At 39.4% G+C, this 27,406-nt stretch overlaps 1 protein-coding gene across 11 annotated transcripts in view; it reads right to left on the bottom strand.

Annotated features, from left to right (window-relative positions):
• Nucleotides 1–27,406, bottom strand: part of Tjp1 (tight junction protein 1) — a 227,924-nt gene that overhangs the window by 128,394 nt on the left and 72,124 nt on the right. The window contains exon 1 of one of the 11 annotated variants that reach the window (XM_058576754.1): nt 17,209–17,363. The exons of the other annotated variants lie outside the window; for them this stretch is intronic. Within the exon in view, the coding sequence (XP_058432737.1) occupies nt 17,209–17,238 (30 nt within the window). The 5' untranslated portion in view covers nt 17,239–17,363. Of the gene's footprint in view, nt 1–17,208; nt 17,364–27,406 lie in introns of those variants that run through there. 11 annotated transcript variants of the gene reach the window in all.

Consider the following 27,406-nt stretch of genomic DNA (forward strand, 5'->3'; position numbering starts at 1 on the left):
GTGCTTTTCTGGCAACACCCACCTAAATTTCAACACATCTTCCCTCACAAATTTAGCATAAGCTTAAGTCATGAACCATATTTAGAGCCTGCCTTCACCCTTTCTGAAATATAAAGGATGGCTGCAGTAATGGGTGTGTTTTGTTTATGTAGAAAACGTGTCCGTTTAAAAATCAGTATGCTTAAATACATCATCTCTGTATTTGAACATGGCTTTGACAGATCCGGGGTAGAATGAAAACTCCACATTGATTGGAAAACAAACAGGCACATTCTTCATTTTATTATGTGAGATTCCCCACACAGTGTGTCATGTGGAATTTGTGTGGGATCTTATTTACTATATTACAAAAGCTGTCCTTCGTGTATATTTATGCAAGGGGGGAAAACAGTCTGCTTTTATATAAGTCAAATGTCACATCAGAAAATAAGACTCTGGAATGTTTGGAAAGCATTCCAATGTTTTTGATCCACTGGAAAATATAATTTGCCTTTTACAACAACAAATTATCTGAAAGGGTAAGGTAAGATGTATTTTTTAAAAACTAAAAGGTGGGCGCTGGGGATGTGGCTCAAGCGGTAGCGCGCTCGCCTGGCATGCATGCGGCCCGGGTTCGATCCTCAGCACCACATACAAACAAAGATGTTGTGTCCGCTGAAAACTAAAAAATAAATATTAAAATTCTCTCTCTGTCTCTCTCTAAAAAAAAAAAAAACTAAAAGGCCTTCTGGTTGGAGACTAAGCTGATCTTTTTATAAATTGTGAAGATCCATAGCCTCTTTCCAGTGGTCACCTAACCTGAGAGAACCAGGAGGACAGAGGAGGGAAAGGTTTCCTCACATCCACAAGGACCACAGAGAGGTACCATTAGTGTCCTGAACACTCAGAGAAAGGGGAGGACACTCAGCCTGAATCTAATAGCTTCTTCATGTGGTTCTGGTTTCATTCATGTGGGTGCTCAAAGGGGGCACACTTCTAGTTCCTTCCAAATTCTCCACAGTCTCCTGCAGAATCCATTGCACTAGACTTAAGACATGTATTTTGGACAAATAATATAAATTATGTAAAATATAAGGTGTAAAAAATGGAGAGAGCCATTTCTGACTTACTGGAACACTCCTAAACACGAAAAAATTCAGCCCATCAAAGTTGAGCAAGACCTAGGCTGTTTATGCCCTACATGAGAACTTAGTCATTCGACTGTAAGAGCAAATGGCAATTTATGAGCAACAAATCAAATGAAAAAAACGAATTATCTGTGGTTCTGATAAGGTCATAACCATCACAAAAGGACAAAACTGGAAACCTGTTTACTCAAACATAAAAGCAGCCATCCAGAAAGAAGATCACCAGCTCGTTTTCACGTAGGGCCTTGGCGGCTCCCATGTGGCCCATGTAGGCTCATGTCAGGAGAAAGCATTTCCTTCCCTTGCCGCCGTGAGGGAGTTTTCTGTAGTTCTCCATTATCTTTCCACAAGCTAGTTGGGTGTGTATATTCCCTTGACAATTGTCTCTGTGTGTAAAAAAAATCTGTTTTAAAAATATTTTTTAAGAAAACCTAACAGAGGATGAGAGCATTAATTCTTACCTCCCTCTTTGTAATTTTCCAGGCATTGAACAGAACTGGTCAATTAGGAGATTATTAATTCTGCTCAGTGGTTGGGCAAAGGCTTAGGATAACATATAGAGGTGGCAGTTGAAGAGGCTTCCTTCCCATTTTTGGCATCGTGGCTTTGTATAAGATCTCCAGGTGAGCTCTAATGGCAGCCAAAGTCAAGCTCACTGTGATATAAACAAATCAGGGAATCTCATTCTCCTCTCAGTCTCCAAGCAAACAGTGTCCAGCACATAACAATAGTAGATGAACATTTATGAAAGGCAAGAAAGAGAAGGAATAAATCAAGAGAAGGAAATGGTAGATCATGACTAGCATCACCAGTACCTAATATTTATTGAGAAAATGAATTCTCAAGGCAAAATAGCCAAATTTAAGTTTTGTCAAGCTTCCTTTAAAGACTGGTTTTTGAGAACATAAAAGAAAGACTTTGCTCCTGTTAACAAAGTCTGAAGCTCCCCATTATGAGGCTTCAGTATTAAAACAGCTTGGGAGCTGAACACAGTGGCACATGCCTATAATCCCAGCAACTTGGGAGGCTGAGGCAGGAGGATCTCAAGTTCAAAACCAGCCTCAGCAACTTACTGAAGTGCTAAGCAACTTGGCTCAAAATAAAAATTAAAAGGGGCTGGTGATGTGGCTCAGTGGTTAAGCACGCCTGGGTTCAATCCTTAGTACTAATCAATCAATCAATCAATCAATCACAGCTTGGAACTGAAGGAGAAGTCCACAAAACAGACTGGTGGATCATAATGAAGAATTAAAAATAGGTGAGGGGATTTAATTTATTATAAAAGCATACAATTAAGGAATGTAACTATAAAGACAGCTTTTCAAGAAAAGAGATTACTCAATAAAATATCTTTAATGCAACTAGGTAGCCATCTGAGAAAAAAATTAATAAAGCCAGATTCCTATCTCATTCCTTATACCAGATATAATTTTGGATGGATCAAAATTTCCAAAATGTAAAAATAAAGTAGGAGTGAACAGGGAATATCTCACAGGAGGATAGTCTATGCAGGACACAAACTCCAACATCAAACAAGAAAATATCTGCAATATAGATACAAAAGGCTGCCTTTCTTAATTCAGAGAGATACTGTGTATTTTACCCATCACACTGGCAAAACTCTGGAGAGGGCGTGGGAAAAACATTTTTCTGAGACACTGTTAAAGGGAGTGTCTATGAGATGTGACATTTCTGGTGGATCTGGCTGAGCTTATCGAAATCTAGAAAGTATGTATCTCAGCATCCCTGGGCCAGAGAGCATTTAGCCCATACTCCCAAGATCAGAAGCTCTGTTCAAAGGTCAAGGTTCCAGAAAAAAGCAGGGTTACCCACAGTTCACTATTCACACTGTGACGGGGTTCAACCCATGTCCTGCTCATACTGCTTGCTAGAGTGACTGATGATTCCTTGGAAGCCAAGTCAAAGGGGAACCTTTCAGTCAGGTCAGCAGTCCTAAGCCCACTGCCTTGACACTACCTGTTGACGGGTCTGCCTCCTCCCTACACTCCCAGCATCTTGAAGGCAGGATGCTATCCTTTCATCTTCTTCATACATTATTCATATCACTCAAAGTAACATTTAGTGGATGGATGAACGAACCGGTGAATGAATGTGTCAATGAGTAATCTAGCTAACTGGGGGTACAAGTGGGCAGACTAGAGATTGAACTGACCCAGAGATGGAAGTTTGGAAGAAGAAAAAAAGAGACAGAGATAAAGAGATGTAACTTTTGAGTATTCCTCTACTTCATGTAAGGTTAGTTTTGGGTGTAAAAATTACTTTAAGTATGCAAAATTATCTTACAGTGCGGAGAGCAATACAAGTAGACAATGGATCTTACGAATATAGCAGGTTGGGTTAGATTTGATGAAACCAGAAACTCCTAAGCTTGGGAGACTAGCTTGTTAAGTAACAACGATCCTGTAAACATGCAGGCTAGATTTATTGTGCCCCTGGGAAAGTCTCTGGAATGAACACAGAAAATGCTTCTGTTGATTAGCATTTTTAGCTTGCGGCTGAGTGCTGACCTAAAAGGGAAAGCCCTGCCCTCCAGATTTTACATAACGTGCCCTTATCAATTCCTGTCAGAGTGTTCCCTCGCAGGGACCTCAGGAAAGCTAGTGATTCTGCCTCAGCAAAATGCCCTGTGCTCCCAAGAGCCTGCTAACTGAGGAGGGGCTGGTCACCTGCACAGGCATGAGAACTGAACACAGCTCTTTTAAATGAAAGACAGATGCAAGGAGAAGGCTAAGGACGGACAAGGGAAATTAGTGAAATGAACAAGTTTATTGACTCATACATTCAGACAAAGAGCAAATTGAGTTCATGCATATGTGATAACCAGCCCAAGGTCACAAGGGAACTTAGGGCCAGTCTCAGAACAGGGAAGGCTTCCCTCCTCCAGCAACCTCCTCTGGGCAGCAGGGAGGAGGCATTTCCCAGAGGCAAGCTCTGGATACTCTGCCATGTTTTTACTGGACAAAGGAAAGGAAAGATACTCCCCTGCACAGGACACTGGACACTCATTTAAAGCTGGTAACAGAAGCCTCTGTCAGCACTCAAGGCTCACTTACCCAACTTTTGGGATATTTCCCACACAGTTCTAGAAAAGTATGCAAAACAGGAAATCAGCAAAGAGAGAGACCACAAAAATTGTGAGAGTAAAATAATGGTAAGTTGAGAACACTGTAGTAAACGTAGAAAATAGTGAAAATGCAGAAAACATTATAACATGTGAAAATGCGTAGTGGTTACTTCCTGCTGTGGTAGCTAATGTCCAAAAATGACACCCCTCCTCCCAGTTGCCTCCATCCCCCTGTGCCCTAGTGACCGATACCTCTCTGTTGAGTAGTAGAAGCTAACCTGTTGGACTTCCAAGACCCGATTGTACGTCATCCTATCCTGCAATTTGAGCCTCTGGAAGGCTTGCTATGTGGAAGCCCAACTTCCCCAGAGGCCTTCTTATGAGGACATGCATGCTGGTTACCTGGGAGACAGCCTCCAGCCAGCCCAGCCACACCAGTAGAAGCACTAACATGTGTATGACGAGCCCAGCCCAGACTGCAACCTCATGAGAGGACCCAGGTGAGAATTGCCCACTCACAGAACCAAGAGGGCTAATAATAAACAATCCACGAAGTTTCTCTTAAAGCAGCACATCACTGAACCACTGGCTAGGCAAACTTCAAGAAAGTGTCCAAATAGATTTCTTGCTGTAACAAACGAGGGATGTAAACAACAAACATTAAAAAACCATCAGGGGGGCTCTTAAACGGAAGGCCTTAGAAGTGCTTCTACATCTGAGCAGACAGCATCCAGCTGTGGGAAGGAAGACTGGCAGGTGGTGGGACAGGGTTGGCTGTGGGAGAAGAAACCTCATAGGCTGGGGGGAAACAATGGTGACCACAGGAGGGCCCAGGAGGTGGTCAGCTGGAGGATTCAGTGATAACATTTAATTTCCAATCTGAATCATAACCCTGTTATTTCTCTTACAAACTCTAGAATGTGCTAGGGTTAGAGTGGTATTTACAAATGTGGATTTAATTCTGCTAGACTAGATTGTGTGGCAACTCCTTTGATTCTCTCCCTAGATGTATGTAAGTCTTATTGTATTTCCATCAGAGATAATTATGAAGAGACTTGGACTCAAATTCAAACTTAAAAATATAAAACAAAGATGAAAGCAGAGACAAGAACAGAGACTCAAAACAAACAAAACACAGTTCAAGGATAGTATAACAAAAACAGACTTCTGATACTGGAGAAAGCTGGTAGTTTGCAACAGACTGCACCCCATAGTGTCTCATCCCTAACAAGGGCCTGTAGACAATTAACCTCTTCGTGACTTGGAATTTTAAGACCTTCAACTGGAAGAAAAAAGTGGCTCTATGATCCTCAGTGATAGTGCAAATTGTATATAAAAGTCCTGAAATGACAGAGAAAGAACAGGACTAGGAGCTAGTATGCTATGAACATCTATGTCATGCAGGCTTGCACGAGGCCCTGAATACAAATCTCTAGTCCTCAGCCCAACCCTGCACCTAGACCTTTGTACCCTGGAGAAGCCACAGCACCAAAAGGTCCACTCACCAACCCAGGGTCATGTAGCCTGTCCCCTTGCTTGAGTTTCCAGGGGAACTCAACTGTCCTCTGTTCACTCTGCCAGGCATTACCTCCACTGAGGAATGAGGCCAGGTCCCTGCCTCTGAGACCTGACACAGGGTTGGACATCAGTCATTTCAACAGAAAGTCATTTTTGAGACTCAAAGCTATGTCTAAAGTGGGCCTTGCGGGATGAATGGGACTCAAACTGGTAGAAGAAATCTGCCAAGGAAGAGTGGATGCCTTCAGCAAGTGCTTGCATGAGGACCTGCTGCAGGCAAAGGGCACGTTGTGTCCTGCAAGAGATCAGAGCTTCCAGCAGCTCTCAGCATTTCTTTTGCTGTCTTTTTGGCAAAAGAATTTCTTATTAAATAGACCACTCCACTGCCTGTATCTTGCCAAATACACTAATACCTATGAGGGAGTTCTTTTAAAAATATTAATTTTGGATTATTAGTTGTCCCCAAACTCAAAGGTGACATCCCCTGCAACCAAACCTATCCCAGGTACTAGAAACACATTTGGGAAGAAGACACTCCTGCAGCCCCAAGGAACTGTTCTCTTACTACCAAGGCAATTTTCACTATGCTCGATACCTTTCTTTAGTTTCTGGTTTTAATAAAATTTTCAAGTGTGGACTGTCCTTTTCTTTGGGCTAGGGGATAAGTACATGACACTTGCTTAGACAAGATTTGGGGTTTTTTGGCCTGGGAAATACTTAGGATATACCCTCTTTCCTTATCACTTCAATACAAATAGGTATTCCTCTTCCAGATAAATCTAGAAATCATTTTGTCATAAATGATTACAAACCATCACTATATAATCTTTTTCTGAGAACAAGAAGTATATTAGATACTGCACAAAGTACAGCAAAAGACATAGCTCTGACCCAACAGGCTCAAAAATCTAAATTAAAAGAAAACAAAGGGACAGGAAGAAAAGTAGTTTTCTTCTCTTCTACCCCCTCTTCTTCTTCCACCACCCACCCAAATGTATCTCCCATGGGGAATTTCTCAGTTACACAGTTAATTTTTAGGCAGAGATGATGTCCCACGTTCTTTTTAGGGCCATAACCACTAACACACTAAATAACAATAAGGGAAATGTGGTCACATTAATAAAATCAGGGTCAGTTCTGGGGCAACCTGAGGCTGCATCATGGCTTTCTCTCTCAGCAGGGAAGGAAGGGTGCTGGGGAGAGAAGGGCCCGCAGGGCGACAGCCAGGGAGTGTTAGGATAGGGGTGCAGAGTGCTGCACAGTACCCACTATGCACTGTCGGGGTCAATCAGACACTGGGCTTACTGGAAGCTGGCCCCCACAGCAGCGAGTAAGGAGGGCAAATCTCACAAACAACACATCTCAGTTGCAGGACATGATTGGGATTGGCATCATCAACCACATGAGACCGGCCTATAGTGGACAGCAGTCAGAGACAATGCCCCGGGTTGAAAAAGGAATCCAACCCATTATGAAATAGAAGAAACCTCAGCAAGTTGTTGTCTATGATCTCTGAGCTGATAAAAGGGTAATACAATGAACAAAGAGTTGTTTAGTCCATCAAAATCCATGCTAACGAAATTCTCTAAATTGAGCAAAAAACATCACTTTAAACAAATGTAGAATTTTTTTTATTTTTGTTTGCAACTTGGCTATGAGCTTTTGGGACAAAAAGATCTTATTCCCTATTTAATGGAAAACAGTGTTAAAATACCACAACTTAATGCACAACTGTGACAATGTATTATAAACATTAATATAGGTGATCTATACATAATTGACGAATATCACATGGAAAGTGCATAAGGAGTGTTCAGTTCAAGTCTGGCAACTCACTAGGACTTCCAGCAAAGCCTTCGACTTTGTCCTATGAAATGTGCAGCCCTGTGAGGCACTGTGACCATCTGCAGACCAGCGGGAAGGAAGCCTGCCTAAGAGGCTCTTTCTTTCTTTGTTTAAATTAGAGCACTATAGTTACATATAGTAGTTGGGTTCACTTTGACAGAATCATATGTGCAAGGAATTTGATTTCAAACTCCATCTAGCACCCCTCCTAGTTTTTTCCTCCCCTCATCCCTCCCCCTATTCTCCTTCCTCTACTTTATTGATCTTTCTTTCACTTCTTTTTTCATTTACTTTTGATTGTTCTATATATACATAAAGATGAAATCCCTTTGGTGCATTTTATATGTGTATAACATGATTTTGTTAATTATGTATTTGCTCCCCTTTACCCTCCTCCCTCCCTACCTCCCTCTTTTTCTCTACCTTCTACTTCACTGATCTTCTCTATAATTTATGATCTGATCCCCCCCCCCACACACACACACACATACACACAAACTGCCTTCTTTCCCTTATTTTGCTTTAGCTTCTACATATGAAAGAAAACATTTGACCCTTGATTTTCTGACTCTGGCTTATTTGACTTAGTATGATTTTCTCCATTTCCATTCATCTATGAGCAAATGCGATTATTTCATTCTTCTTTATGGTTGAGTAAATTGCCATTGTAAATTCTATATACACCACATTTCTAAGGGGCTTTTAAAAAGAAATTTTGACCTTGCTTTTGTTCAACAGACTTTGTTCTGCTGAACTACTTTGCTTCTGTGGAAAATGACACCTGGGTTTATTATCTTCAACTCCTTTGAGTTCTCTTTTCTACCTGCTACATGAATTCCTAAAGCTAACAGTTTTGCAACTTTTGAGAACTAACTTCTCCTTGACATGCCATAAATGATCCCCCAAAGGCAGAATGTGGGTTTTGGTCCTCTTCCCAATCTTAGCAGGAAAGTGTCATCATCTTCTTGGTGGGGTGGTATTTCCAACGACCAAATGTACCTGTTACTGAAGTCAAAACTCTATACCTCAGATACACATTTCACATTTCAAGTGACCCTCCATCATGTGTGGCTGGTGACAACCCCTTGGAACAGTTTAGAAAGTTGCCCTGATGGATACATATAGAGCAGTATCCACCAGTGCACACACAACTGGGATTATTCCAATGAGTACAGACTACCTGGGATACAGCAGCCCTCTTTTCCTTGAAAGAACCTGGAGGCAAATACCTGTCAGTGCCCCAGAGTACAAACCTAAAGACCCAGCACATTCTTGTCTGGAGCCTGAAATTGTCCCAAACCTTTTCCTGTAATGGCTTAACACCATCTCTTCAGGACATATAATACACAAACATTTATGAGAACACCTGAAGCCTAGAGTAACCAGAATGCAGAAGAAATTATTTTGGTTAAACTGGGGTCAATACTTCTTCTCCTCAGTTTTGTCAACATTTTCTGTATAATATACCAGTCTACTGCTCTGAAAAAAAGAGTGTTCAACACCTAATGTTTACTGATTTAGGATCTTTTAAAATTTTTTTTTTAGTTGTCAATGGACCATTAATTAATATATGTGGTGCTGATAATTGAACCCAGTGCCTTACACATGCTAGGCAAGTGCTCTACCACTGAGTACAGACCCAGCCCCTGATTTAGGATCTTACATTAATTAAAATTCACTGTAGCTCTCTGGTAGCTCAGTGGTGAGGCACTTGGAGCCTCAGCACCACATAAAAATAAATAAATTAAATAAAGGTATTGTGTCCATCTACAACTAAAAAAAAAAATCTTAAAAAATATTTTTAAAAATTCACTATTCTTGTAATTTCATGTTAAGCAGTAACAGATGCAGAAGATTTCGTATTTGCCTTAGTATTTGACCCCCAGACATAAAATGGAAGATTTAAAACAATGACAATAAATACTTGTGTTTTTTTTTTTTAATTGTTTGGAGATAGGGTTGTCTTGTACTTTGTTCTCTAGGCTGGCCTTGAACTTCTAAACTCAAAGGATCCTCCTGCCTCAGCATCCTGAGGAGCTGGGGCTCTAGGCATGAATCACTGTTCTTGGTTCCTTTGACTTTTTTTTTTAATTGAAATTTGCCAATTTTCCCTAAAAGGGACATATAGGGCTTGTTGTTATTGTTGTTTGTTTGTTTGGACTGGGGCTTAAAACCCAGGGGTGCTTTTACCACTGAGCTACACACCCAGCCCTTTTAATTTTTTTAGTTCGAGATAGAGTCTCACTAAGTTGCTGAGGTGCTTGCTACTATCCTGAAACTTGCAATCCTCCTACCTCAGTCTCCCAGGTTGCTGGCATTACAGGCATGCACCACTGTGCAAGGAGCAATGTATTATGTCTCAAAAGCTGGTTCATTGTGACTAATCAAGTGACTATAAATTGACTTGCTCTCCAGGGGCAGCCTTTGTACTTTCCCTAGAGCCATTATGAATGCCTGGAAAGAAGCTGATACGTTTGCAAATAAACACTTCAGTTTTAAAAGTCAGATCATTCTGATAGAATCTTATTTTAGAAAGACAAGGCACAGTTTAGTATATGACAACAATCTGTTCTTAGAATAGAAATCTGCAGGGGGAAAAAAAGGAAGACTCTAGAAACATTCTTTGAAAGGTGTTCCTATAATTTTAGAGTTCCAGGGCAGTGTATAATTTTCCAATCCTGCATGTAAACAGCTGACATGAAAAATGACTTCCCTTGTATACGCATCTGCTTCCACATTGGCTTCTATAATATCCTCATTCTGTTGGGACCAACAAGAAGCTGGTATGGGAGGAGGGCCTGACCTGGAAGGAATACAGGAGATGACCTGCACGCTAATTAATGTCATGTCTTCTCCATGCCCCTCTTCCTACCTACATTCGTGTACAAGCATATAAAATTGGATGAAAAGAATGTCAATCATCATTTCAGTGAAGAAACATCTAATGGAAGCAACATGCAGTAGTCTTGGGTCTGGGAAGAGACCTATGACCTTCTTTGCCTGCTCCCCCTTGGCTGATTTTCAACGCCAGAAGACAAGCTTGTCTTCTTCCCTGCAGTCAGTTCTAGGGCTCACTGCCCAGGAGCCTGCTCAGAGCCAAGACCAGAGGGCCCCAAGCCCCATCAGCCTTTTTCCCCCCTTTTTGAATATTTTTAAATTTACATTTCTAAGACTATGTTCATGATTAATCAGGTTAACTTTTACAATGGTTTAAAGCTAAATCTGAGTATTCTAGGAAGTGTCTACTCTAGCAAGAGCAGCCCTGTGATCAGCAGTGTCAATCACACTCCACTGACCCAGGTAGTGCAGTGACAGAATCATGACATCAGGAATGCACTCTTCTGCATGAGATTTGGGCAAATTTCTTATATCAAGTCAGTATATCAGAATGACAAGAAAGAATATTTTAATCATGCTAGCTGCTTTGAAATCTGCTGAATATTACCTTAAATAAAGTATTCCTACTGGCTGGATGGGGGGGCATAGCTTGGTGGGAAAGTTCGCCCTGGATTTGATCCCCAGCACTACAATAAACACAAAAGCAACAAAACTATTTCTCATTAGTATGAAGTTAATTACAAAAGTTTACTTACTGATTTTCTATTCTACTGTATCTTTAATTTTTTTTCTTTGTGCAATTGTTTTCAACAATTTTTTCCATGATTTCTATGTGAATGTACTGTCAGGGTTTTTTTGGTATCTAAAAACAAAGCTGTAAAACATCCTTGTCCATGGTCTGGTGTGTGTGTGTGTGTGTGTGTGTGTGTGTGTGTTTGTTTTTCTTTCTTCTTTAAACAGCTTTATCAAGGTATAACCAATAGACAAAGAACTGCACAGGACTCTAGATACATCCAACACCACTCAAAGCTGTCTTGTGTGTTTTTGTTTTGTTTTGTTTTGATTTTGGGGTATGTGTGTGTGTGTGTGTGTGTGTGCGCGCGTGAGCGCGTGCATGCACATGCACACACGTGTGTATCCATGCATGCATGTAAGAACATTTAGGACCTATCCTTAAACTTTTTTTTTTTTAAACGTTTATTTTTTTAGTTGTAGTTGGACACAATACCTTTATTTCACTCATTTATTTTTATGTGGTGCTGAGATTCGAACCCAGGGTCTTGCACATGCGAGGCGAGTGCTCTACCACTGAGCCACAACCCAAGCCCTATCCTTAAACTTTGAAGAGAACAGGGCTGGGGTGAGGCTCAGTGGTAGAGCACTTGTGTTGCATGGGTGAGGCACTGGGTTCAATTCTCAGCACCACATAAAAATAAATAAATAAATAAAGATATTGTGTTCATCTACAACTAAAAAAAAAAGTTAAAAAAAAAAAAACTCTGAAGAGAAAAATACTGTATTGTTAATGACAGGCACTATGCTATTCAGCAGATCTCTAGAACTTACTTATCTTGCAGAACTGAAACTTTACACCCACTGATAAACACCTCTCCATTTTCTGCACCCCAGTCTCAGGCAACTGTTACTATATTCTTTCCTTCTATGTGTTTAGTACTACAGATGTCTTATAAAAGCAGAATCATGCAATGTTTGTCCTTCTCTGTCTAGCTTATTTCACTTAACATAATACTCTCCAGGTTCATGTTGCAAATGGCAGGTCTTTTTTAAACTGAATAATATTCCATTGTGTGTACATAACACATTTTCTTTATCTATCCATCTGTTGAGGGATATGTTGTTTGATTCCACATCTTGGCTATCATGAATAATACTATAGTAAACATGAGAGCACAGATATCTCTTTAAGACTCTGACTTCAATTCTTCTGGATACAGAACCAGAAGTGAAATTGCTGGATCATTTTTTAATTTTTTGAGAAACTTGCTTATTGTTTTCCAAAATGCAACACCATTTTACATTTCCATCAACTGCATACAAGAATTCCCATTTCTCTACATCCTCACCAAAACTTTCTTTGATAATATCCATCCTGACAGGTACGACATGATATCTCACTGTGGTTTTGATTTGCATTTCCCAGATAATTAATGACATTGAGCATCTTTCCTACACCATTTGGCCACTTGTATGTCTTCTTTGGAGAAATGTCTGTTCATATTCATTGCCCATGTTTTAAACAGGTTATTGATATTTTGGCTATTGAGTTGTAGAAGCTCTTGACTTATTTTAGAAATTAACCTCATTAGATATACACTTTGCAAATATGTTCTCCCATTCTGTAGGTTGGCTTTCAACTCTTTTCATTGTTTCCCTGCTTGTTGGTGCATTCTTTGGAGACAGGCAGTCCAGTGTGGTACATAGGAGGTGAAGCTTAGAGCCTCATTACCTGAGTCTCATTGTTTAACCTTAGGCAAATAATTGACTCTCTATGCCTGGTTCTCTATGTCTACCAATGAATTACATTAACTGAAAGAGAAAGTAAAATATCCATTAAGACTATCCAAGGGTTGGGGATGCAGCGCAGGGGTAGAGCACTAAGATCTTAAGCACTGCAAACAAACAAACAAACAAATAAATAAATAAATACTTAATTCAATTAATGTCCCTCATCTGTTTATCAGTAGATTCAAGTTTGATCTATTCAATGGATCAATACATTTCCCCTCTAGTCAGAAAGCTGTGTGGATGGATATTCATCGTAATTCCCAGATAATTAGGAAAATGAAACTTTAAAAAGGGTCTCTGGACAATTTAAACTATGACAATTTTTTTTAACAGTGATCTATTTCCTAACACTACCTATGTACATCAGTCCTAAAATATTTCTGCGCCAGAAAAAGCAAAGCATTTAAAGATGTTGGTTTGCTAACAAAGTCTCACAGATCTAACTAAGATTATTGAGGGTCAGCATTTTATACTTATTTATTTTGGGTAATGATTGAGTTCAGCACTCTTAAGCTGGTGTCAAAGTTTTAAATTTTTATTTCTCTGATACTTTATAATATTTACTCGAGGGCATCATCAAACATAATTTCAAATGAATGATTAGGTTATGCTGGATGCTAAGAAGTCAATATTACTTAACTCCATCCTCATATCCACTCAAGCTAACCTTAAATTCCCCAAGTACACTAACTGAAGATTCCATGGGAGCCCTCTGTTAGCACAGTTATCCCGCCAGCAAAGACATGGCAGGATTTTATTTTGTTTTCTCATATGCTTTTTGCTTGTATGTGTTTGTATTTTGGTTTTGGGAAGGCGGGGAAGAGACATGAGTAGGCTCAAAGCTATACTTCAAATATGAAATGACTCTCATGCCCTCATTGCAAATGTCCACAACTGAGGAATTTCTGGCAACACTTGGAGATTTTAGAGGCACTAATAACCTTTCTAAAAATGATTTTGTGACTTTCATTCTAAATGACTATATAAACAAATCATTTAATAGACTGCAGAAAATGGGCCACAAAATGACCAGGAGGCACATGATATCATGCACCATAAGAGGGAACAGGACCAAAATTCAATTTGTAACTTGGTTTAAGTACAAAATCCCTAATTGACTTAGGTGGCTGCATTAAATAAATGTGCTGGGCACAATGAACAAGCAACTGCACATACCTGTGCAACAGAGAAGGTCCCTCTCTATTTACCCTCCTTATATTAAGAGTCATTGGTCCAATTCAGTTGGAAGTAACCTGCAGGTTTAATAATAAGGGTTTTATTATTTTTTTTAAAAACGGTTTGATTAATTTGGTGGAGGGTGATTTAGAGAGCAAACAGAAAAAGCTAAATAGACTCAAGATTTCACCCATTAACCACATCTTTCTTTAGCTTTGGTGAGGCTTTCATCTGTGCCTTCAATGTGTCATTTTTCCCCTCCCCGTTGCCCCTTTCAATTTTGCCATTTCTAGGACTCTTACATTGAGGGAGTACAAAAATGTCTACAGCACTTAAACTCTTGAAAAGGGTTGTTTGAAAGAAAGGATCTAATTAGCAGAGGGTAAAAGTGCCTTTACTTACTCTAGAGGACAATTGTTTCTGCCAGAGAAGAACCTTGAATAATCTTTCCCTGCGAAAACACAGCGACCTCTGATTGATTTTGTATAACCTGAAGCCTAATGAAAATCTGTCTGCTTCTTCCAACTATTGCCAAGGAAATTTAATTTGGGATCTACCAAAGTAAGAAGATTTCTTCCAAACTCTAGGCTTGCCTTGGGATTTAAATGCAAGGCTGGGTCCATTTCCTGCTGGCATGGGAAGCTTGCAACTGAGGATCTTTAGAGACAATTTGATGACTGCACCACGCAGAATGCTCAGGAAATTCAGGGAACAATGTGTTCTTTTCTCATTGAGTTGTTCATACTTGCTTGAGTAACCTATATTTACTCTTCAATCCGAGATGAAATTTTTTAACTTCGTATTGTGACTAGGTCATAAAATTATAAGATAAATTAATATAACCTCATACATTTCTTGCAGCAACCATCACCCCACTACTTACACACACACACACACACACACTTTAAGTAGTGAAACGGTGTGTATTCCTTTTTCCTTTTCTCCCTGGGATCATTTATTATATTAAAGGCCTCCGAATGGAAGGACCGAATGGCAAAGAAGAAAAAGAGGTGTTGAAGTGTTTCCTTTTTCATTTCTGGCTTTAACTGTGAGAATGGGACTTATTTTTAGTGAAGAAAAAGATAAAGGAAGAGCAAGGTGGGGCAGGACGAGGAGGAGATGGAGAAGGGGAAGGAGAAGACCCTCTAGTCATAAAAGAATTCCATGTCAATGAATGATAACATTTTTATAAATCTTTTAGAATCTGTGGATATATTTTATTAATAACACATTTACAGCTTAAGTTCATAAAGGAATGGACAAATCATACATAGAGCTTGACATGTATTTGAAGGGGATGATCCATTCTATGGTGCTATTAATAAAGTGAATAGGTATGATAAATATGTAACTCTTCAAAGGTAAACATTCTTAGAAAAAGGTTTTCAGCTAAACACTGTACTATTAAACAACTATTGCCAAGGAAGTTTAATTTGGGATTTACTAAATTAAATGTTTCTACTAAGTATACCTACTAAAACAAGGGAATCCTAGTAACTTTTTTCTCCTTTAAGAGAATTTGGGCTGGGGATATGGCCCAGTGGTAGAGCACTTGCCTAGACTGCTGGAGGCCCTGGGTTCCATCTCAGCACTAATAATAATAATAATAATAATACATATTAATAATTTGAAAACACACCTTTTTCTACTATTTTATGTAGCACACACTAATTTGTACTTGCCGCAATGAACTCACAATGGTAAGCAGGGACTAAACTTTTTTCTTTCTTTTTTTTTTTTTGTATCAGGGATTGAACCCAGGTGTGCTTAACCCCTGAGCCACACCCCCAGCCCTTTTTTATATTTTATGTACAGATAGGGTCTCACTGAGTTGCTTAAGGCCTTGCTAAATTGTTGAAGCTGCCCTTGAACTTGCAATCCACTTGCCTCAGCCTCCCAGGCCACTAGACTTACAGAAATGTGCCACTGAGCTGGCCTAAACATCTTTTGAAAGAAAATAACTATACAAACAGATGTCTCTGATGTTATAAAGTATCCTTATAAAAGAAAACTGGAGAAGCCTTAGACATTATCTTCTTCAAAGGTTCTCAGCAGATGCTCCCTGGACCACCTGTCTGAGGATCAGCAGGAGGTATGGGGGTGCATTAACTTACAGGCTCCCCCCCCCAGCTCTGCCTCTTCCTTCAGGCCCAGTGAATCTTAGAAGGCAGAGCCTAGACACCTATAGTTTTAATAGGCACTTATTTCATTCTTGTGTTAACTAAATTTTGAAAACCCTTGTTATCCTTTCTCTTCCATTTTCATATGCAGAAATTCTAACCCAGTTTGTCCAAGATCAGAATGGCAGATACGGGTAAACTTAATCCAATGATCAAATACCACACTACTTCTCTGTAATAAAACATTTGCTAAATACTAAATTGCAGAAAAGCAGAATGAACATTATTTATTTATTAATTTAGTGGGTGCTGAGGATTGAACCCAAGGCCTTATGCATGCTCTACTACTGAATATACCCCAGGGACAGAATGGACATTTTAAGTTCGATAACTATCGTATAATAATATCTTAGACCTTTCTCATTCTTTCTTTTATCCCACAAATCTGTCTTGAATGGCTTGTACTGCATAAGCCTTCACTATTATGCATCAGAAGGTGGGGGCTAAGTGTGCAACTGAGCAAAGAAAAGGTGTGTACCAGGAGGTACAATTACAGTTGCCTGCAATGAACACCACAAGAGTTAACCAGTTAACTGAAGGGGTCAGAGAGTTGTAAGTAGCAGTCCTCACCTCAGGTTCAGGTTCAGATGATGAATACAGATTTCACAGAGGAGAGGCCACTTCTGGTAGGAGGGCTGGGCTTGTAGCAGCCATGGGCAGCAGAGAAAGCACACCTTACTACTCTCATTCACTACCCAGTGAAAATGGTGCAGGCTGCAGCTTGAAAGGTACTACTTTGTGCACAAGTGTTCAACATGAATGGAAAAGGAGAGGTAAAAGAAAACAGGGTCCTCGTTCTAGGCATGGCATCTCCAACTCTGCTTTTCCTCACCCCTACCCTCCCTGTTCAGTTCTGCTGTCTACCTGGATCTTATCTTCTTCCCACCACTTGTGAGAGAATCCCCACACTCACCAACACTTTACAGGCTCTCCTTTCCCACATGGGAACCAAGGCTCAGAGGAGATTGGCAGCCTTCCTGAGGTCAGAAAGTGAGAGGCAGCTTCTAGGCTAGAGCCTAGATACCCTGTGCGCAAGCCGGTGTTCCTCCACTACAAAGCTTCCCTGGTAAGGGGACTGGCTGAGATAGCATCTGAGACAGGAAGGGGAAACCCAAAGCAGCACTTCAGAGGGCTGTGGGAGGGGCCTCAGGCTGTGAAGTTATTTTCCCTGGCCCTGTGTCCCTTTCCTGTGCACCACGGGTAAAATTCCTCCAGGCCAGTACAGCTGTCAGATAACTGCTCAGTGTTTGTAAGCTTTAAGAAACAAACAAACTGATCAACAATCAGCTTTTCTTTTCTGCCATGGTTCAGTAAGTTTAAAAAGGAAGCAGGAGAAAGGAAAGAGAACTGACCTAGAATTGTCAACCTTTGATGTTGGCATCCAAGAATATTTTAAAAAAGAAGCATTTTAGGCAAACTAGGAAAACCACTATTTCAATGAAGAACCATTCTTTGAATAGAATAAATTCAGATTATGAAAACACATGATGTTTTACCTATTTTTTAAAAAGAACTTTGCCTTATACTAATAAAAATGGCATCATATGGCCCCAGCTGTGGTACTTATAAGCTACTGCAGGCTAAGACCTATAAGCCACAGCTTGAAGATTGAAAAAAAAAAAAAAAAGAGGAAGGGGGTGTGAGAAGAGAAGGGAAAAGAGAATAAACACTCAGAGGTTCTCAAGACTTGGAAACAGGCGTAAAGTTCCACTGGATTTGAAAACCCCTCATCATGTGTAATCCAGGCTGTGCCTGTTCTTGAGTTAACAGAACCAAACTGGAGAAGGGGCCAATTTAAAAATACCATAAATAAATGTAAACATCTGCAGCACAGGAAAATCATGTCATGCTAAACATGTTGTTTATGGTGCTATAGAACCGTCTGCAAAACTTAGTATTTCCTTTGTTTTGTTTTGTTTATTCATTTATGGTGCTGGGGATTGGACCCAGAATCCTGCACTTGCTAGGCAAGTGCTGTACCAGTAAGCTATGTCCACAGTCCTTAGTATTTCCTTTAAAAGCATACCATGCCATTATCACTACTAGTTGTTAAATTTTTCTTTTATAATTTTAAGTTTTAAAAAATTCTTTAAAAGTTTTTTTCAGGATTCAGGTCAATGTTAAAAAAACATGAGACAAAAAACAAGATAATTTTAAAAAGGATGACAAAAAATATTTTCTTTCTGAATGATATGTTTCTAGAAATCATGGGAAAACCATTATATTTGACTAAAAGTAGTGAATTCAAGATACGCAAATTCTAAATACCAAGTCTCACCAATCTAGAAACATGCTGAGAAAAAATAGATTAAAAACACAAACTATAAAGCAACTAAAAATAACCATAATAAGGGCTGGGGTTGTGGCTCAGCGGTAGAGTGCTCGCCTAGCATGTGCAAGACCCTGGGTTCGATCCTCAGCACCACATAAAAATAAATAAATAAAATAAAGGTATTGTGTCCAACTACAACTAAAAAAGATTTTAAAAATAAGTATAATAAGAAAAAATAACTTTGCCTTGTGCTCACAAGGCAGTAGTCTGTGTGACCTATTGAAAGAAAACTGAAAAATTTTAAAAATCTTGTGATAACTATAAAAAAACAAGATATGAGTAGATGCATAGACCATGCCATGTGTTTGGTTGTAAAGACTACGAAATTTTAAAAGGACATTTTTTCCTCAAAATAATTTGCAGATTCAACATAAAATTTTCAAAGTTCATCTGAAAAAGCAAACAGGCAATAACGACAACAAAAAAAATTTTGCAGAAGAGTACTAAAGATTTTACATCTTTTAAGCAATATGGCACAGGTAGAAAGACAAGCAGAAGGATGGGTCAGAGTAGATAACCCAGAAATAAAACGTATACATTATAAGAAAATACCACAAATCAATCAAATAAAGAGGATGGTGTCAACTAAGTAGCAATTCTGATTATTTTTCTTTTTAAATCAGAGCTGTCTCACCCAAGCACTTATACTGAAATAAATTCTACATGAATTTAAGACTTGAATAAAATTTTTATTAAGACAAGTCACAAATTCATCTAGAAATTATAAACTACTATTTTTATTTTGATTATAAAAATAAATTTATGGGCGAATATTGAACTGGAAAAAAATATTTGTAGTAAAAATGTTAATCCAAGAGCAAATAGCTTTCTAGTAAACAGCTCTAGTAAATAGCTCAGTAAACTAAGACAAACTTTTGGTAAGACAACTTGGCAATATATGTAACTGGACCCTTAAATATATCTGTATCAAGGACCCACTGATTCCACTTGTGGAAATAATCACATATAATAAATACTCTGCACAAACGTGTTTATCAGAGTTTGAAAAGTAATCTAAAGTGCATTAAAGAACATTTACGTAAACTATGTAGAATTTTTAAATAAAGTTTTAAAAAGTGTGTAATAATGCTTAAAAACACTTGTAATTTTTAATTTTTTTTTATACTGGGGATTAAACCCATGGGGCCTCTACGACTAAGCTACACTCCCAGTTGTTTTTATTTTGAGACTTGATCTCTCTTAAGTTGCTGAAGCTAAACTTGAATTTGTGTTTCTCCTGCCTCACCCTCCCAAGTTGCTGGAATTATAGGCTTGTTTCACCACATCTGGCATATACAGAAATATATATGTGACTGGATATACATATGTTTCCGCCCCCATATATACATACACAAACATATGTATACACCACTGTTTAATGCTTTCAATTTGTTTTTTTTTTAATAGGGCCTAAGACCCAAAATCAATAATATAGTATTAACACTCATTTTATAGTGTAATATTATAATTCCCAGAGCATCTTAATATCTTTTTCAACAAAATAAAGTCATAAGAGAAACAGTTATGAATTAAGTGTATATTAAAAAAGTCTCATATTTTAAACATTGCAGGGCACTATTTTAAATGCAAATATAATAATGTAGTTTCCTAAGCTGGGAAAGCACAGCACAGATATTCTGGATAAAAGCACTTCAACGTTTCTACCTTCCACATACACCCTAACACTGCATTTTCTCTCTACATAATTCCCTGACAGTGTCCACAGAACCCAGGGGAACTTTCAGGGCTTTTCACTCTGGTCATTAGAATGACAACAGCACGTGGCCTCACACTCTGACAGAAGTATGAGAGGAATGCAGGATGCAATGGCATGTGGTCAGCAGGACTGTGGAGTGGGGCAAAAAGCTCTGGGAGTACAATAGACATGCACAAAAGCCAGAGAGGAGGCAGGATGTGGACTGGATCTAATCTGATGCTTTACTCTTAAAATGCCCAGAGGCCAAACTCCAGCTCCCCAAGAACAGAGGTGGCAAATCTCTTTAGTTAGGTAACCAAGCCTGGGAAGATAAAGAGGACAGGCCTCAAAGTAAACCAAACCCATAGCACATATGCATATTGCTTGTATCACGTACAAGACATCTTTGGGTTACTGTCATTTAAAGTGTTTGTAATAATGCAGAGAATCTGTTATAATGGTTTAGTCATCAGTAAGTTAAATGATGTATTGGAAATTTATTGTTTGTAAATAATACTGCTATGTTCAAGTTCAGTTGATTACTGTAAGTTCAATAGATTTGGTTTGAGACATTTTTTTCCTATTATGATTATAAGCTTGCCTCCCAGACATCTTAAATGCTTAAAAATAAAATACATTAAACCTATAAATGTAGTTTAAAATGTTTAAGGAAAATTCAATCAATTAAAGTGAATCCAATGATCAGTCTTATTTTACACAAAAATAATTAGAACCATTAAGGGAAAAACAAGTTTTCTAAACTAAAAAAGGAAATGAGCTGAATGTTTTTAAACACCAATAATAACAGCAGTTCTTTGGAAGGATGGTATCCCCTCTTGGACATTACTGCCTACCATTTAGTCACTTCCACAGCCAGAGAAAGAAGTAAACTGGGCTCTACTATACAGCCACACCCACAGGAAACAGAAGTGGTTGGCAAGGCAGGCCCCAGCCTCTCCACGGCCCTCTCTCTCACTTAGAGATGGCACTTCTTCATCCCATCCTCCCAGAAGAGATCCGGTGCTACAAGGCATTCCCAGTCACAGTTGTCCCTAAGATTTCATGGAAAAACGGTTACTGATTTGGTACTTTTTCCCATGTACCACACAGCAAAACAATTTTAATCTCTTCCATTAGATACCTACTTTTTCCTGCTCAAACATTCTCTTTCCTGCCAGTGTAACCATCTCTCCTTTCTTCTCTCTCAGATCCAGTTTGGACCCTCAGTGTCATGCCCTCTTCAGCAGAACAAAAGGTCCACAGAAGGCCAGAGTGACCATCCACCCTGAGTCTACCATGTCAAAGGTAAAAGTCCAACAAAACTGGGCTGGGGTGGGGAGGAACAGGTCTCACTGCCAGGAAAATGAGATTTAAAATAAAATGACTGTCATAAGCCACTTGAATTCAAGAGAGAAATAAAGAGAGAAAGGCCATCAGAAGGGAACAGAAGCAGAGGTGCTTCAGTACTTTGCTTAATTCTTCTTGCAATAAGTATGATCTTTAAACAAGGCTGGAGATGGCAAGGGCCTTCAAAACAACTACAAGGCCCTCACGAATTTCTCCCACTGCAATGGCACCATTGTTAGAGTGGTTTTCTAAGGAAGAAAAATGGACAGCTGTCAGGAAATGGAAGCCAGGGAATGTTTTCTCAGTTTTCAGAAAAGAGCAAAGAATAAGATTCTGGAAACTACAAACTTGGCAAATATGGCATCGATCCCTAACAAAATTCTAGGGCAGACTGTTAGACAAATGTTCAGTTGTGAAAGGAATAATATATGTATAGTATGTTCAATACAAAATGTGTTGGAAAATGATTAAGCACTCCTTAGTCCTTCTTGGAGGGGCTGGTATGACAGTAAATCTGTATAAAGTTGCTATAGGAGGAAAGATAATCCTGTATCACTATTCCCTCATCTACTGTCAAAAGAACAGAATCCCTAGAAAGTCAAATCCACAGAGGAATACAAAAGCTAATAACAAGTAGCAGCCCTGTCAGGGAAATGTCTCCTTGTTCTAGAGATCTCCACTGAAGCCTCACTTGAAAGCCCAGTTCAAGGTGTATCCTGCACAGAGGTACGAAGGGGAATGAGGGAGCCTCAGTACCCAGTCAAAGCTCTCCTCCACATCAGATGCATTGGTCAAGACGAGCATCATCCTAAAGGCATACTGTTTCCCAAGGTGCTTCTTGTGGCACTGTGCACACGAGAATCCCAGAGTTCAAATCCCACTTCCTCCACCCACCACGCCCCAAATCCTCTCTGGCCTGCAGTTGGCCTTCCAGATTGACAGGACTAAATGTCAACAGGTAGGAAAAGCCTAGAATACAATGTCTGGTGTCATTTTAGGAAAACCTCCAGAAGGAGTAACCAGATTTATGTAGTCCCCTCGACTCAAATTCTGAATTCTTTTATTCTGTGTGTGTGTATGTGTGTGTGTGTGTGTGTGTGTGTGTGTGTTTTGCTAGGAATAAAACCTAGGGCCTTGCACATGGTTGGCAAGCTTTCTACCACTGATCTATATCCCCAGTCCTAAAATCAGAAACTCTTGACTTAGATTCTCTGGGGTCATCATCTTTTCTTGACAGAAAAAAGGTAAAATATGAAACACTGAATAAAAAGAATTATCTGAACAATATATCATGTTTATATTCTTCCCATCTTGTAGCATGTACTGTAAAAACCAAAGCTGCCACAGCCACAGGTTTACACTTACTTGTTCCCTGGTAGAAGAAGGTGCTGACCAGTGATCAAGTCCGCCCTTTGCTGCCCCATCCATATTCTTGTTTTAATCAGATACTTTGAGTGAACATTTATGTAACAGGAAGATATTTGCTGGGACTGGAGTTGTAGCTTACTGGTTGAGTGCTTGCCTCATATATGTGAGGCACTGGGTTCGATTCTCAGAACCACATATAAATAAGCAAGTAAAATAAAGGCCCTTCAACAACTAACTAACTAACTATATATATAAAAAGATATTTGCAAAAAAGGAGAAAAAAAATCCATTTATGATATCTTATTTTTACTGGTGATTTCATTAACTATGTGTCTGGGGACAAATAAAGAGAAATGAAGTCACTTAAGGGAGATGCATTGCAGGATGTGTACCATTACATATACCTGAGAGGCAATTATTAGAAAATATTCAAATTTTGTAAAAGTATATGCATAAAAAAATGTGAACATGACTGTCTTAGTCTGTTTAGGCAGCTATATCAAGATACCTAACCTGGATGAGCTCTGGGCAGCCAAGCCCCACGGCTCTGCCAAGCACAGCCCAAGGCCCAGCTATGGTAGTTGGTGCCTGCAGCTCTCCCAGGCTAGAATCACACACTGTGGCTCTACTGGTCTCAGGTGACAGGGAAACCCTAGTAGGGACTCTGTAGTGGCCTGCCTTTGTGGCAGCCTCTCTTTGCCAAGGTCCCCGACCCAAGCTCCTGGCTGCTTCATCCACAGAAATCTAGGCAGAGGGGGCAGCATTCCTGAAGCCCGTGTACTCCTTAGGCCTGTAGAGATGGCACTGACTGAATGCCGCCAAGGTTTACCACTCTGACCTCTGGAGGGGTGGCTAGTACCACATGTGGGCCTACTGAGGTTGAACTGGGATTGCCAAAAGACCTGCCCTGGAATGTGGGGAGCAGAGCCTTGAGGAAGTACCACCAAGAACTCCTGGTGTTCTCGCCTGAACATGCTTCTCAATACAAACATACTGAGAATTTTCCAAATATTTAAAGTCTACTTCCCTTTGAATTAAAAATTCTATCTTTAAATCATTGCTCTCTTCTCACATTTTACTATACACATTTAAGAGAAGTCAAGCTGCACCTTCAATACTTTGCTGAGAAATTTGCTTTGCTGAATCTATCATTGCTCACAAACAAAACACCACAACAAACATAATTCAGCCAAGTTCTTTGCCACTTTATAATAAAAATCACCTTTTCTCTGGTTTCCAAAAACATGTTCTTCTTTCTCCTATGAGACCTCAGTAGTCCAGATTTCATCCTGATCTTGACCACGTGGGTATTCTCTAAGACAGAGATTTTCTTTTCTTCCCTTTTTAAGCCCTCACCATCCTCGACCTTTACATACATTAACAGCAATGTGGGCCTTTTCTAATTTGCACCTCAAAACGTCTTTTGACCTCTACCCATTGCCCAACTCCAAAGTAGTTTCTACCATTTTAGGTACAGTTATGTGCCAAGTAATGATGTTTCAGTCTATGATGGACCACAGGATTATAATGCAGCTGAAAAATCCCTATTGCCTAGTGATGTTGCAGCTGTTGTAATATCATAACAAGGCTTTACTCAAGAGTTTGTGGTGATTCTGGCAACAAACCTACAGTGCTGTCAGTCACATGTAAGTATAAACATATAATTATATATAGTACACAGTTCCTGATAAGAAACCATGGTGCTACTGGTTTATGTATTTACTATGCCATACTTTTGCCTATTTTAGAATGTACTCTTATTCTATTGATATAAAAAGTTTACTGGAAAACTGTACAGAAGCAGCCTCCTACATCTTGTGTTTACTGTGTCTCTTGATTGCATCAGGAAGCCATTTCAAATAATTGACCTACCATCTAAGATTGTGTAAGTGCACTCTGTAATGTTTGTACAATGTTGCCTAAGCACACATTTCTCAGATATATCCCCTTGTTATGTGACACATGGGGCATATAGCAGTGACTTCACTTCTGTTACTAATTTCTTAGTCCATTCAGACTGTATAACAAAATACCACAGACTAGGTAGTTAATAAACAACAGAAATTTATCTCTTATAGTTCTGGAGGTGGAGAAGTCCAAGATCAAGGTCCTGGCAGATTTGGTATCTGGTAAGGGCCAACTTTCTCACAGATGATGCCTCTTGTTCTGTGCTTACATGGCAAAGGAGGTAAGAAAGCTCTCTGGGGCCTCTTTTATAATGGCACTAATCTCATCCATGAGGGCTCTGCCTGTATGCCCCAGTTACCTCCCAAAAGACACTACCTTCTAATACTATCACTTTGGGGGTCAAGATGTGAATTTGGGGGACATAAACATTCAAGCCATAGCAATATAAAACATTTATATAGAACTCCTTCAAATGCTTTTTAAAAAATATTTTAAGTTATAGATGGATACAATATCTCTATTTCATTTATTTATTCATTATGTGGTGCCAAGGATCGAACCTAGTGCCTCACATGTGCTAGGTAAGCGCTCTGCCACTGAGTTACAACTCCAGCCCCTTTCAGATATTTTTTGAAAGCAACAATTTAACTTTAATCCACAGTTATATTTCATAGTTATATTTCAGAACGTTTTAGATAAAACCTATTAGATAAAAAAAAATACAGCATTTTGTTACCTAATGCTAAATATAATCTTAATTGGAAGAATTATTCCCATCTCAAATTCACTTTGGAGTGAGAAAACAATGGATTGATATGTTCATTAAATATATGAAAACGGGTAGATTATAGATCATAGATAATGAAATTAAAATGTAATGAATTTTTGGCTCATCGGTAGGGTTTTAGCTGGAATAGTTGGCTGAAATGAAGTACAAAAAGATGAAGTAAGGACGAGATCAATTTTAGGATTGGTCTCTGTGAAGGGAACGTGGTGCATTATTGGTACTATAATGATCATCTGAATACGCCTCTATGTATTCATACTTTCAATTAGTAGCTCTGAAAAAACAAAGCCAATGTTTCATGAAAGTGAGTCTTGAAGAAAGGCGTCCCCAAAGCCATAATCTTCCCAACCACTGGCTAAAGCACTCAGCCATGTGCATAAGGACCTGACTCTCTCTTCTATTTTTAATTACATATGACAGCAAAGTCCCAAATCCTTATTTTATGTCTTGTACTTAAATTATCCCTTTCCTCTCGCAATTTAAGGTCATTCTCTTTTTTCCATTCTCAATTATTAAGAAAAGTCACCATTCTCCCTCCAATCAGAATGACCAGTTATTCTCTAATTTAAGTTCCTTTGTTTCCTCGATGTTGTCTCTGGGAACTTTTGTCAGTGTTCCTCACCCTGCCACCATGAGGGCAGCTCCTGACACAGGCAACAACGAGAGAGGCCCAGGGGGCTGGAGGCTTCCTGACACAGGGTCCAGGCCTTACCATCTGTATGACTGCAGGCAATCTGTGGAAGTCCTCAACCTTTTCTTGAGTAAAATGGAAACAGCCATGTCTACACCGCCACAGTTTTGCTGTAAGGTTTAAAGCCACTCTGCATTCGAAGTTCAATAATCACAATGAGGATATCAGTTTTATTTTTTCCTCCTAATCAAGGTATTCATCCCTAAGGAAAAATCATACAAAGATCCACCAACCTCCATTAAAAAACAATACAAAACAAAAAAACACCAAATCATTATCTGATAACAGAAAATTGGATAAGTTGATTCATTTATTCAAGAAATATGTTTTAACTACTCTGTGCCAGACACTTGTTGGTACCGAGGATACAGCAATGAGAAGACAAAAATCCCAGTTCTTATGGAGCTTCCATTCTAATAAAATACAATCAGTAAAAAAATCCAACTTGAGTGGGATGGGAGGCCTGGCAGTTCCAAGCACAGGAATGACAGCACAGCTAACCTTTTGACAGGGTCCTTTCAACTCTCTGAAGTGTGTGTTAGGAAAGGACTGTGAACACAGATTCTCCTAAGAAGCTACTGCAACAAACCAGGTCAAGATGATGACAAATTAGATAAGGGTATACCACGTAGGGGATAAGAAGCAGTCACAAATTGGGTCTACACTACAGTGTGCCCGACGCTGAGTGGACTAGAAACTGGCTGAGCACAAGGGAAGAGTCAAGGAAGAGCCCAGGTTTTCTGGCCTGAGCAACTTACTAGCTGTGTAACCTGCACATGACCTAATTTCTGGCTCTGAGAACTAGCTGGGTGTTGAATGTATATAAGGCACACAGCCCAATGCCTGGCACAGTGGGCCCTCCAGTAACGCTCAAGTAGAAATCATAAACTCTGTGAATTGTCTGCTGTGTGCCCAGCTCTTAGTCTATTAGGTCCAGAAATACAAGCATGTGGAAGAGGTGCAATCCAGCCTCCTGGAGTGG

Source organism: Marmota monax, unplaced genomic scaffold, assembly GCF_021218885.2.
Source record: "Marmota monax isolate L192 unplaced genomic scaffold, Marmota_monax_Labrador192_F-V1.1 WCK01_AAM20220418_F8-fsc00005, whole genome shotgun sequence".
Classification (NCBI taxonomy): Eukaryota; Metazoa; Chordata; class Mammalia; order Rodentia; family Sciuridae; genus Marmota; species Marmota monax.